The following is a 13,055-nucleotide window of genomic DNA, read 5'->3' on the forward strand; positions in this document are numbered from 1 at the left end:
TAAAACACCACTGGAAAGAATTTCTTCGTAACAAGTGTTGTCTATATCAAATTTACTTGTCATATTAGCATCGAGCTTGTCTTGAAGACGGGTGGAGTTAGAAAGGAGGATAACATGTTCGTCGTGACTTTTGAGCTCTTTTAAAGCTGTTTTAGAATAAGGATATGCTTTTATGCCATCGTGAATAACACCATAAATATCGCAAGCAATTGTGTCGTATTTCACATCTTGAAGTATTTCCGTAAAACTTTGAACAACTCTCATTTCAGTACTATTAACAGAAGGAGAAAAGAGAGGCACTAATTTTCTTTGGGCTCTTTTTTATCTAGTATACGTGACTTCCAATTTTGTCGCTTGCGTTCTCTACACTCAGGGAGTTTGGAAAGTGTAGTGTTAAAAAAAACCCGTTCATACACTTTTTTCCTTGTCTTCTCTTCTTCCCCTATTCCCTTCTTTTCAATGTTTTTTTTTTTTTTTTTGTAATTATTGTGAAAAGTTTACTTAATAACGATTTTTGTTTAAAGCAACAAAGTTAAAAAAAAGGCCTTGGTATTTAACATCATTTTGATGTCGTACAAAGTTCCTACATGACTTATCGTATCGTTCCAATTAGTGTTTGTAATGAAGATCGAAACTCTCGAGCGAGCTACGATTGTGGTTTGGTTAAAGCTCGCTCGAAAACTTTTTTTTTTTTTTTTTTTTTTTGAAGACCAAACTCGCCCAAGTTTTTGTAAGCTCGTATACGCTCGAGCTTATGTGAAATATCAGCCAATGCCAATAGCTACTATCACAGGCATTTCGACTGTCATCGACGATTTGCTATTAAGGAATACCGATAGAGAGAAAGCGGAAGTCAAATTGGAGTCTCTGCCTCTGACAGATTATGAGCATAAGTCTGCCAAAGCATTCAGTGCCTTGATTACGAAACTGCCCTCAATGCCATCCGAAGAAATTATTAATGAATTCGATATATGCACACGCTTTCTCGATCTATTTCTTTCCGCTCTACTTGATAAACCAGACAACGATATCTACTTTCGATGGACAAAGGAGACAGCTTTGGAGTCTAAAGCAAGACCGGATTTATCAAGGGATCGGCCAGATATATGACTAAGCATATCTTGTGGCAGGAAGTGGGACGCCAGCCGCGACTATAGAGAAGTAAAACCTGCCTCACAAATCCAAAATCGCTACTTGATATGCAAAAATTTGTAAATACTCAGTTAGGAGGCGGCCTGGATATTCAAACAAATGGCCGAGAAATCAAGTTTTATTTACTATCCCTACTTGCTACTGATACACATGTACTCCTTCAACTTGCTGAAATAAATTTACAAACCTCAGTTTATGTTAATAACTTGGTTATTATTGTAAACATTTAAACGTCTACGAAAAAAAAAAAAAAAAAAAGTAATTACGAATACGTTACAATACAGTTACAATAATTTTTTCCCTCCCATATACTACTGCAAACATTTCTTTCGCAGTGTTAGACAATCTTCTTTCCAGAATTAATCAAATCCGAATACCAATAATCAATCGGTTTTATTAGCTCTCTAAGAACCGCACCTAGAGAATTCGGGTATAAAAGTCACTTTTGGAGGTGTCAATTAACTTTCTCTCAAATCTATAATCTAGAATGAACTGTTAAAACACTTCAAAAACCCTAAAGTAATCAAGATTGAAGCCCCCAATATATCACACCAAGCAATAATAAACGTATGCATATCGGCGGAAAAGTACAAGTTACCAACACTTTTGATCCGCCATGAACTCAATAAAAGAGAATATAAACTCCATCAAAAATATTGTATAACCTCGATACTGCTATCGATTCGTTTGAATATGTCCATAATGACGATATTGATTGGTTTTATATTTAAATAAATTTATTTACTTTTGTTCATCTTCTATAAAAGACTAAGAATTGACTTTTCTTATTAATTTGAAAGAGGGAGTGATGTTTCATTCTTTAGCTGCCATATCTTATTACACGTACGCCATACAACTGTCTATCTTTTTTTCATAAAAATAATCCCTGATGTCATTAACGAAAATATATTTCAGATAAATCAAACAATGGATATACAGGGCAGTGTAACCACAAGCAAACATTTCCAACCCCGATTAACGACGACAAAAAATAAAAGTAAACGCTCCCGGGTGGGCTTGAACCACCAACCTCCTGATTAACAGTCAGACGCGCTAGCCAATTGCGCCACGGAAGCTGTTGATATTTGTAAATTTTTAAAAACAATATGTTTTTCACATATAAAAATACAGTCACGTGATAAACACGTGATTGGCCGGACCGGACGTCGCTCGACATAGACTGTGTGCGGTCGTCCTAAATGTAGATTATGAATAAGTTCAGCCAATGGTTGATAGTCATACATAAAATAAAGTTGCATTTATGAAATACACAACAGCCGTGATCCAATAATATTTTACTTAGTGAGAGCTCCAGCACCTCTGTTCTTGCAAAACTACAATTACTACACTAACAATGCACTTGTCACCGAACCTGAACAATCCTCCGCTACTGCTGTACTGGAAGCTATAAACATACTCCGGTGGGCTCATCAATTGTGAAGTCATCATGTGAACCTGAAAACAATCAAAATGGAAGCTCCTTTGCTAAACCGACACTTTTTTATCAATGTTTGTAAAGCAGCAGAGATATACAATTTGCATGCTTTTTTGGTCAGAAGCGACCAGAAAGAGGACGAGAGGTGGGAAAGATTGAGTGGAAGGTATTGCTTGACACGAAAAACAAAGTCCGAATCGTTTGATTTTCTTCGTGATGGTGACCCGTTTCTTTTTTAAATAAAGCTTCTTCGCTTCTCTACGTCATAAAAGACTAAGAATTGAGTTCCTATAAATCTACCAGAAATAGTGATCTATATCATAATTTTTACTGCCATATCTTATCCTACACAGTCCGATAGACAATAATTCCTTTGCTAAAAACTGGTACTTCATGATTTTTTATTTTTCTGTTTGGTATTTTTTAAAAACACACCACTTTCTTATTACCTTTTTTTTTAATGAAATATAAACGATTATAAAGATTCTATTAGCAGATGTTTTCAGGCCAAACAGCAATTAAGTATTTAAAGTCAGTTTAATATGCTTTTTTTGTCAGATGTTGGGAACCACACTTTTGAGACGACAAGCAACCAATGCTACAGGTAAGCCAATTTGATCTAAGTACTAAACGCTCAACTTATTTCTTTTATTACATAATGAAAGAGCGCCGATAGGATCCCATCAAAATCAGTATGTACGAGAACAACATCCACGCCGAACTCACTTCCTTGCCACAAATACAGACACTCTGATGCGATAACTAGTAAAAATAGCCGTAAAAAAGTAAGTATTGCACTAATTAAAATTGGTAGAGGAATTTGTAGTGGTGTCCTGTATTAATCTTGAAACCATGAATAATATACTCTCTATGCTTAATATGCACTCATCCAGTAGCTCTTTCGATCTAAACATACGCCTTGCGCCAAAAAAACAACAATTGACTTGTCAAAACAAATAAACTGGAAATGCATAATGTTTCTATACGGTTCAAATTTATTTCAATACCATTTCAGTTTATTCACAACGACGTTGTCATTGCTTCTCTGGAACAATCATTTCTTACAAACTGGCCTTTATACACCGAACATTGTAGTAGTTTTTTTTTCACTCTGATATCTTACTTGTTCAGATATGGGGTGATTGTATTATATTGGCAAGATAATATATATTCTTATACTCCCAATACATATACCCCCGCTGACAGCACCCGACCTTAAACACAATTTTATAAAGCAAAACTTGCTGTTTAGTCATTGTATTGTCAGTATGTAATTGATCGATTATTTAGTAAATGGATAATTTGGACTGGTTTTTCTGGCAAATGCATCATATCCCTTACTCTGCAACTAAAGAGAATCTAAGTGACTTAATTGCAAAAGCATGTGAAATCGAAAGCGGTTTATAAAATTGGTTTTGCGCTTAAATGCTACGAGTAAGATAATAGTTCGTACTACTATTTTTGGACATTGATTCGCTCTCTCCACAACAGACATTCTCTATCAACCTATTTTGTCTATTGCGGTAAAGAAATTTCTTTAGGTCAAAAGGAAATATACATCATAATCGTTTCAATTCTATGGTTCGAGATTATTCATAAAGCAGTAACACATATTTAAGGGTTTTAATAGAGATGTCTTTTGCTCTTGACAGCGTCTGAAGTTCTGTGACGTGGCTGATAGTTTGAACTGACTATCAAAAATGTAAGAACGCACCCAAAATTTCCTCTCTTGGCATAAAATGGAAAGTAACCCTTTTGTCTTGTAACTTCTTTCATCTTGAAATACTTTCAGTTCTAAAATAATATAAAATACAACGAGATTGTACATTTCGACTTATAAAAGAAAATCCCTTTCATCTGATTCATTCAAGCAGCATAGATAAAGCCCCTTTTTTTATATTAACATCAACCATAAATGAGTGGACTTACAGCATTTTTGCAAACTGAGCTTTTAACTTTGTCAAGTGAAGCGAGACGTAAGCATCCAGAAATAAAAGAGGTTCGTACCTACTAAAAATAAAGCATTTCGAAATCTGACTTTATTTTATTTAGGCGGCAGAACGCCTGAGTGTTATTTTGCGAAGCTTTAAGGAAAGACCAGGATATAGCATAGCTAATGGTAACTGAAACAGTTGATTGAAATTGCAACAATGTAACTGAATGAAGCTTGCTTTAACAATTTTTAGAACTGACAAAAACCGAGGATGCTTTACGACCCTTTGTATTGGCGTGTGAAACAAAACAAGTCAAACTTGTCACTATCGCTATTGGTTGTATACAAAAACTTATATCATTTCATGCCATACCCGAGGTAAACACGCAAAGGATCATTTCCATCAATTTTAATTAAAAAGCTCTATGCAGACATCAGTCCGAACAATTTTGAGAACATTAACCGATATCAGCGTTCACGGCGTAGAAATTCAACTTAAAATATTGCAGACAGTTTTACCCCTATTAAATAATTATAGAAGCGTACATGATGATATTTTGGCAGAGGTAATATCCAGGTGCCGTATACTCATTAGTTTTCCCTAATTTAATATTCATTTTCAGGCTCTTCTGATTTGCTTTCGCTTACAAGATTCAAAAATCGTTGTGGTTAACAACACAGCAGCCGCCACTTTACGTCAATTGGTTATATTCGTGTTTGATAAAGTGGCAAAAGAAGATACATTGGGATTACAGCAAACAGATGCAGATCAAGAAGTGGAAATAAGTACAGGAGAAAAAATTAAATTACATCCTTGTGCAAAAGATGCCTACTACTTATTTCAAGATCTTTGCTTATTAACAAATGGCGATCACCCGGAATATCTTCGCTTAAACCATCTTTCGAAAACGTTCGGATTAGAACTGATTGAAAGTGTATTGACAAATCATTATGCACTTTTTCGCGAGGTAAGATGGGTGCAACCTAAAAGCTAAATCATTTATTGATATTTTTATGTTTAGCATAATGAATTAAGTGCCATTCTCAAAGAGCGTGTTTGCCCAATGTTTATTAAAAACTTCTCCGAAAAAAATGAATTTTCTCAAACAATGCGACTGACTAGAGTGGTGTATATTTTAATCAAGCAGTTTAGCGAAATACTTATCATGGAATGCGAAATATTTTTATCAATGTTCGTCAAAATTTTGGAGCCAGAGAACCCGCTTTGGTTAAGAGTATTGGCAATGGAAGTATTTAGAGGTGTCTGTAGTGATCCAGTCTTGACAAGTTCTATTTATAATTGGTATGATCGTCAAGATAGTGCCACCAATGTTTTCAGAGATATGATCACTGGATTTGGTCGCTTAGCAACCGAGAAACCACAATCAATTGGAGCGAACCAAGGTAGCAGAGAAAGCGCAGAGTATAATTCAGGAAATAGCACCGGTTATTCCTCATATTCAAATCATAACAACTCTTCCACATCTGATAGCTTAAGCACTTCAAGTTCGACTATGCGTATTCAATGGTGAGTTTATATATACATTGTGATGGACATTATACTAATTATCTCTAATAGTATTGATCAATTAGACAAAGCTGATCCACCACCCATCCCAGAGACCTATATTTTTTATTTGGCTTTACTTTGTCTGAATTCAATTGCAGATGGATTAGCTGGATTTGCATTACCCAGATTTTCCCCTGGCTCAATGAAGCCTACATCTGAAGAGCAATCGACCGAACACGAAGCGACGAAGAAAGATCTTTCATTAGTCACTGATATGGCTAATGTTGCATGGCCTGGTCTTCTAGCTGCCATGTCATTTTATTTGACAGCAAATCTTGATGAGGATTTATTTCAAAGTACAATGCGATCTTATCAAAATTTTACCAACGTCTGTGGTGTATTAGATCTTGTTACCCCCAGAGATGCATTTTTGACAAACTTGTGTAGAAATTCCATTCCAATCATCCCATTACTATCTACTGGACACGCATCATCATCTTCAACACCAGCACTCACTAAAACCCCTAGCACTGCTAGTGCCGGTAACAGTATGTCCTCGTCAGCCATGAGCACAGCTGTTTCGTTTACCGATCTGTCTGTACAGCAACAACAAGCACTTTCCAATATTACATTGAACGAGAAAAATCTGTATAGTTTAAGGGTGTTACTTAACATTACAATGTTTTTAAGCAGCGTGCTTGGTTCTTCTTGGTATTTGGTCTTAGAAACTCTGCAATTGGCTGATTTTTTGCTGTTTAATCGACCTACACCCAAAGGCTCTTCCATCGCCGCGGGTAACAATGCAGGCAATACTGCATCGGCAAATGGCTTGAGACGAACAATAACTGGCACATCCGCTTCTTCTGTCAGCATGAATCAATTAAATTCACTTCGTAAGTATTGTACATTTGCTTGCTTTTATATACTAATATTCTTCTTTCTCCTCCGAAAACTACAGCTCAAGCTAATAACAATCAGTTGATGGACGCAGATCATCTTACTATTATCAGCGCATCACTCAATAGACTGTTTGAAAATAGTAAATACCTTGATGATAGCTCATTTATTGCATTTTCTTCCGCACTATGCCGTATGAGCTCGGAAGTTACTGGTACCCCATTTTTAGATAGCGAGTCCTTATCGACAAGCAAATCTTCTAGAGCCGTATGTTTTGATCAATATTTTAAAAAATGGCTCAAGCTAACTTTTTTATAGAAAATTTTTAATACAAGATCCTTTGCAGTCGAAAAATTAGAATATATCTCAACATTAGATATGGGAAGACTTATCAACACTGCCAAAAAATCATCTTCTCAAATTTGGGAGCTGATCATGACTCATTTAATAGCCACAGCTAATTATCCATTAACACCTGCACCTATTCGTACCCAATGCTGCGATGCTGTTTCAGACATTATTTTAACCGCAATGAATTACGTGCTATCAGAATATAAACAAGTCAATGAAGATACTCAGAATCGTCTTTTATTAGCACTGAATCAATGTATCAATTATACACCTCCAACCAACGAGGAGGCACTTATTCAAGAAACTTTGTCTAATAACCCAAAAGCGTTTAGCGAAGTTCAAAAAATGGGATTAGAGACATTAAATAATCTGCTGCAAACATCTGGCCATTCATTTACTTGTGGTTGGGGTCTTATTTTTGACATGCTACGTCATGTTGCGGTTTGTGCCATTGGTCCTCCTCCAGCTGACACAACTTATGCCAGTGACGACGATGAAGGGGATGAGACTACAGTTGTAGATAAACAAGGCAATAACGAAAGAACTAGTGTCGATACGACAGCATCCTCGATCATGGCAGGTAGTATAATGGCAACTGCCGGGCCAAAATCAGCAACCGGATTAATTAAGGTGGCCTTTTCAAGTCTTCAATTAATTTGCACTGATTTTCTTTCGTTACTTTCGCCCGATTGTCTCCGTCAATGTATTGCTACTCTGGGTTCTTTTGGCATGCAAAGTGACGATTTAAATATCAGTTTGACAGCAGTGGGATTATTGTGGAATCTATCCGATTTTATTCAGACTAGACGAATTGATCTTGCGGCAAAGCAAAATGTTACTGCCACCACTATTGTCAACGAGAAGATTGACAAGGAGAGTATGAATATTGACTCGACTTTAGGTAATAAAGACGACGGTAATCCTAAAACTTATAGCATACTATGGATGTTGCTGTTGCTACAATTATCACATACATGTATCGATTGGAGACCAGAGGTGCGTAACGGGGCTAATCAAACGTTGTTCAGAACAATCACCATGAATGGACATGTACTGGGACCACATTTATGGAACGCGTGTATCTGGGAAGTTTTATTTCCTCTTTTGGATTCTATTAAGATGTCATCGATTAGAGCCAGTAAAATATCGCTCAGCAGTAAAACTTCATCTCCTACTGCTAATGATCGAGATTTGTCGGGATTTATGCTTCATCATTCAAGAGATACAGCTGATAAACAATGGGACGAAACCAAAGTGCTGATTTTGACTGGTATATCCAGTATTTTCCAAGATTTTCTTGGTGATCTCTATCAACTAGAATATTTCGAGCGAGCATTCACTCTCCTATTGGCACATTTGGAAGATTCATGTCTTCGGTCAAGTCAAGAGGTTTCCTTAGCCAGTATCAAAAGTTTTAAAACCATTGTGACAATTTCGCCTGATTTTAAGGATCCTATGACCATGACAGAGCTGTGGCGTAGAGCATGGAATACTTGGGAAGTGATTGGATATGGCATCAGTCAGTCAATGAATGCAGTTGATTTAGCTGAAAGAAAGAAAAACTCACCATTACTCCATGACGTAGCGGAACTTCAATCACTTACATTATCTTTATCTTCATCCAGCGTAGCCCCCATTTCTGATGATTTTACTCAAGATACCTTAACATCCTTTGTCACCATGTTTGTTGATCTTTATGCTTTAATTTCTAGTGACTTCACATTAGATGATGTCAGCTCATTATTGAGTGTGCTTCGTAATGTACTTGTTTATTCAACAAGTCCTCAATATCGTCCGGATGTTGATAATCTTTCTCCTTTACAAGAAGCTGTTTTGGAATCTGTGCAAATCTTGGATATGAATACTGCCGGTGTACCTCCTTTAGTACTTGCTGATCTTGCAGAGTACATGACACTTGCATTTCTCAGCCCTCCCGAAGACGGTCAAAACAAGAATCGTGGTTACATCCCCCCAAGTCAGCGTAAATTCTCCACAGTCACCTATATTGCCCTGAACAAAAAATGCAGCACCTTGGTCGCAAATCTATTTAAATCTCATGCAACCGTCTTGTCTCTTTATACAGAGGGCGTTTTTGAACGCATGATTGGTGCCTATGGTTTACCCATGAAATTGAAATACGATTGTCCTCCTTCTTATAAGCACGGTGATGACAAAACTCCTTTATGGAAGCTCGCTACAACTGGTCTTTTAGAAATTTTAAAAACTGGTCTAGAAACCCTTGAAAACTTCGGAGATGGTAAAAATTAATAATCGTTATGAAAAAACTATACTAACTTTTTCCAAAGAGGTACCTGCCGAAAGGTTCATCGGAGTATGGCGTACACTTGTAGATATTTTAGAAGGAAGTCTTTTATCGCCTAGTTCACCCCCTGAAAGTATGAAGATAGAAGAGCTGGACATCGACGAGCATTTCGATATCTCGGTTTTAAATGCGATCCAAAACGATATAGTAGTTCACTTAGGACAACCCAGAGTACCTATCGAGGTCATCGAAAAATTGGTAAATGTGATTAGGGAAAGTTCCAGACTCTATTACGTGGAAGATGTTATGACAGAAAAACCCCATGAGGAGAATGGCGGGTCAAACAAATCATCTCTTTTAGCCAATGATAGATCCAGCGACATTGTGGGCACTACGGGTACTATTGTGCCCGTTATGAAAGAATCATTTGCATATGCTTCACTGATGACCCTATTTACATTATGTTCTGCTGAAAAACAAGGTAAAAAAAAACAGTAAAACGATTGTATGTTTCATAATAATTAATTTTCCTTTATTTAGACAATCCTGAAGTTCGTAAACGCATTGCCAAAGTTGCTATCCCCGTGTTACTCGAAAGGTGTGAGATTATCCTGAAAAATTATACGGCAGACGAACCTTTACTAGGAAGATGTCCGTTTCCAAGGTACTTGATGGGGTGAGAGCGAATTTTTTTTATTCGGGGAAACATTAGCGCACCGAATAATCCACTAAAACTACCCCCCTTTTCAACAGAGTTCGTAAAGAAGAAATGCTATTCTTCCTTAGACAATCAATCCGGTTGAGATTACAAGAAAATATTCTAACAACAACAAGAACCGATGATAATAACCAAAGTAAGTTAAATTGAATACTATAATTTTACACACAGACCCATCTGACTCAATGATAGATACTGTGAAACAATTGCTTTTGTCTGGACCAAGAGCTCATCTCTTTTATTTGTATCCTTCCTTGTGTAGTATGATAACCTGCGAAGACGATGTTGTGGTTGATTTGATTAAAGAATGTTTGCAGGTTGTTGGCTTAGAAATGGGATTGGCTCCTGTATAACATAATATAACACTATTAAAATACTTTACTAATACTTATTATGACATTCGTTCCACCTTTTTTTTTTTTGGTACATTTATAAGAGCTAATAACTTAATAATAAAAATATTTATAATCATCACAGGAAGTATTGTGTTATGAATAATAAGATTGTTTTATCTTTTATTTTACATGAATAAAATGTGTATGTAGTAATGTAGTATTTATAAGTAATAGTATATAGATGGCAATGAAAAGATGTTTTTGAAAGGAAAGGTTGGAGGGAATAGAATGAAAATTACAACCGAAAGAAAGCTCTATTATTTTTATCATAAAAAAGATAACAGTGTGTGTATATTTGTGTATGTGGTTGTGTGGTTGTGTGATTGTGTGTGTGTGTGAATGTTTAAAAAATTGTATGTATAATGTGGATAGATTGTTATGGGGCGGCACCGTTTATTCCGAACTTATACTTTCTAACTCATCATCCTCGTCTTGGTCACTAGAAATTGTGGTGCCAACAGCTGCATTGATACCGTCATCGTGCTCACTACTACTAACCGATAATGCAGAGTAGTTGTAATTGCTATTGTTGCTATTCGCAGTAGGATTAGTTTGGTTACTATATGGATAGCTGCTGCGATGATTATGATGATGGTTTACATCATTGGTATTACTATTGCGGTAAGACACTAGTTGTTGCTGGTACTGGTTGTTGTTGCTATTGTCAGATTGTCTACCAATCCATTTCTTGAGCATTTTTTTGGCCACCATTTTTCCTCTTAATCTATCTGTAGTTGCTTTTAATCTATCATTCTCAAGTCGGAGCTCCTGTAACTGGCGCTCGAGTACAGCATTTTGTTCAGATAGTCTACCAATCATAGATCTCATTTCGTTTTGTTGTTGATTTTTCTTTTGTCTGTATTTGGCTGAAGCAGCCTTGTTTCGTAAGCGGCGTTCTTGGAGTGTTAATGGTGGCTGAGATGGATCTTGGTCATCTAATAACTCGTCATCTTCATCTTCGTCCATCATGATACTATTAATTCTTTGCTGTTGCTGACTTTGGTTTTGGTAATGCTGCTGTTGCTGTTGTTGTTGTTGCTGTTGCTGTTGTTGCTGCTGTTGCTGATACATAGATCTCTTAGGTGATAGAGATGAAACAGAGGAAGAAGGTGAAGAGGGTGTTGACGATTCAAATAATTTATCTTCTGGCGAAGTAGGTGGTGAGCGAAAAAGAGAAGGATATCTTAAAGGGTGATGATAAGGATGGCTTGGTGCAGATGCCCTACGTTCCATTGCTTCCTTATGGTATAATTTAGATGATGAAGTAGAAGCGAACATGGGGGCAGCAATAATCGATGAAATTGACATTAATTTTCCAGGTGTTTGTCCTGTACTACTATTGATACTGCTTGTACTACTGTTACTGGATGTTGATAACATACATTCATTATTGTTTCTAGATTTAATTGATTGCATTTTGATTTTTATGTGTCTTATGTGTTGAGAAAGAGAGATGAAATACAGAAAATATAGAAGGTGGTAAAGCAGATTAGGACAGTATTTATATAAAGTAAACTCCTAAATGTATAAGCACGACCCATCCGAAGAACTATTTATATCAAATAGATAGGTCATCTAAACACATACACCAAGGATTTACTTTTGTTTATAAAAAAAAACCCTTCCTTGGTATGGTTAAATTAAAAGGGAATTTTTTTTTTCAAATTAGGATGATTTTTATCTCGACGAGACCTCCCTCATCCTGCATCAGCCAAAATACTATACCTTGGGGGGATGATTGACGATCGCTTCGGTGTTGAGATAGCTATACTCAAGACAAATGAAAAAGTTCTTTTTAACAACGCAAATTTTGAGTGTGTTATCTAGAAACAAATCATTTTTTTTTTAAAAAAAAAAAAGTATAAAAACCAAAAATGAAAGAAAGAGCAACGAAAATTATGTATTAGACTGTACTAGTATCATATCTAATCATAAGTTATTGCATGTTGCGGTGTTGTCTATTATATTATCACCTTTCTTTTTTTATGGTAGGTTTTGGAAACAGATGGTCTCAAATGTCTCTATTAAAACCAAGTTGAATCATTAATTATCCCATGACTATTATTATTATTCTGTCTGTCTGTCTGTACTCCCCCCACGTTCTTAAACGTCTGTTAACTCCAAACCTTAATAAAAAATAATGAAAATATTCATGTTTCATCTTAAATATTATCCTGTCATATCATTCTCGGACGAATATTTTTTTTGACGATGTTTATCGTGATACATGTCCGTGTCGTATATTATTGTTTTGTAAAACATAAAACTATCCAATTTCATCATTATGTAACCATATAGTGTTTATTTTCTTATTACACTATCTAAAATGTACCAAATTTATGTAATGTATGCTTTATACATATATCGATAATCACAAATGATCGTGTAAAACGTCGTAGGA

At 36.0% G+C, this 13,055-nt stretch overlaps 3 protein-coding genes and 1 non-coding gene across 4 annotated transcripts; 2 read left to right on the forward strand and 2 right to left on the reverse strand.

Annotated features, from left to right (window-relative positions):
- The first annotated feature begins 695 nt into the window (after window positions 1–695).
- On the forward strand, window positions 696–1,313 carry EV154DRAFT_597977 (uncharacterized protein). Its single transcript, XM_051607025.1, has one exon. It carries the CDS (start codon window positions 772–774, stop codon window positions 1,108–1,110), a length of 339 nt encoding a protein of 112 aa, XP_051463142.1. The 5' UTR covers window positions 696–771; the 3' UTR covers window positions 1,111–1,313.
- An 841-nt stretch (window positions 1,314–2,154) lies between these two features.
- Window positions 2,155–2,228, reverse strand: EV154DRAFT_t5. The gene has a single exon. It is a non-coding gene; the product is annotated as a tRNA-Asn (tRNA).
- Window positions 2,229–4,323: 2,095 nt separating this feature from the next.
- EV154DRAFT_490670 (uncharacterized protein) lies at window positions 4,324–10,739 on the forward strand. Its single transcript, XM_051599449.1, has 13 exons — window positions 4,324–4,586; window positions 4,640–4,706; window positions 4,774–4,898; window positions 4,952–5,086; window positions 5,144–5,488; window positions 5,543–6,048; window positions 6,100–6,923; window positions 6,989–7,194; window positions 7,246–9,535; window positions 9,585–10,022; window positions 10,082–10,205; window positions 10,295–10,395; window positions 10,452–10,739. The coding sequence occupies exons 1-13, from the start codon at window positions 4,503–4,505 to the stop codon at window positions 10,610–10,612; spliced, it is 5,406 nt and encodes a 1,801-aa protein (XP_051463143.1). The 5' UTR covers window positions 4,324–4,502; the 3' UTR covers window positions 10,613–10,739.
- A 3-nt stretch (window positions 10,740–10,742) lies between these two features.
- Window positions 10,743–12,245, reverse strand: EV154DRAFT_490672 (uncharacterized protein). The gene has a single exon (XM_051599450.1). The coding sequence runs from the start codon at window positions 12,068–12,070 to the stop codon at window positions 11,048–11,050; it is 1,023 nt and encodes a 340-aa protein (XP_051463144.1). The 5' UTR covers window positions 12,071–12,245; the 3' UTR covers window positions 10,743–11,047.
- Between the last annotated feature and the right edge of the window lie 810 nt (window positions 12,246–13,055).

Source organism: Mucor mucedo, assembly GCF_025094135.1.
Source record: "Mucor mucedo strain NRRL 3635 chromosome Unknown EV154scaffold_3, whole genome shotgun sequence".
Classification (NCBI taxonomy): domain Eukaryota; kingdom Fungi; phylum Mucoromycota; class Mucoromycetes; order Mucorales; family Mucoraceae; genus Mucor; species Mucor mucedo.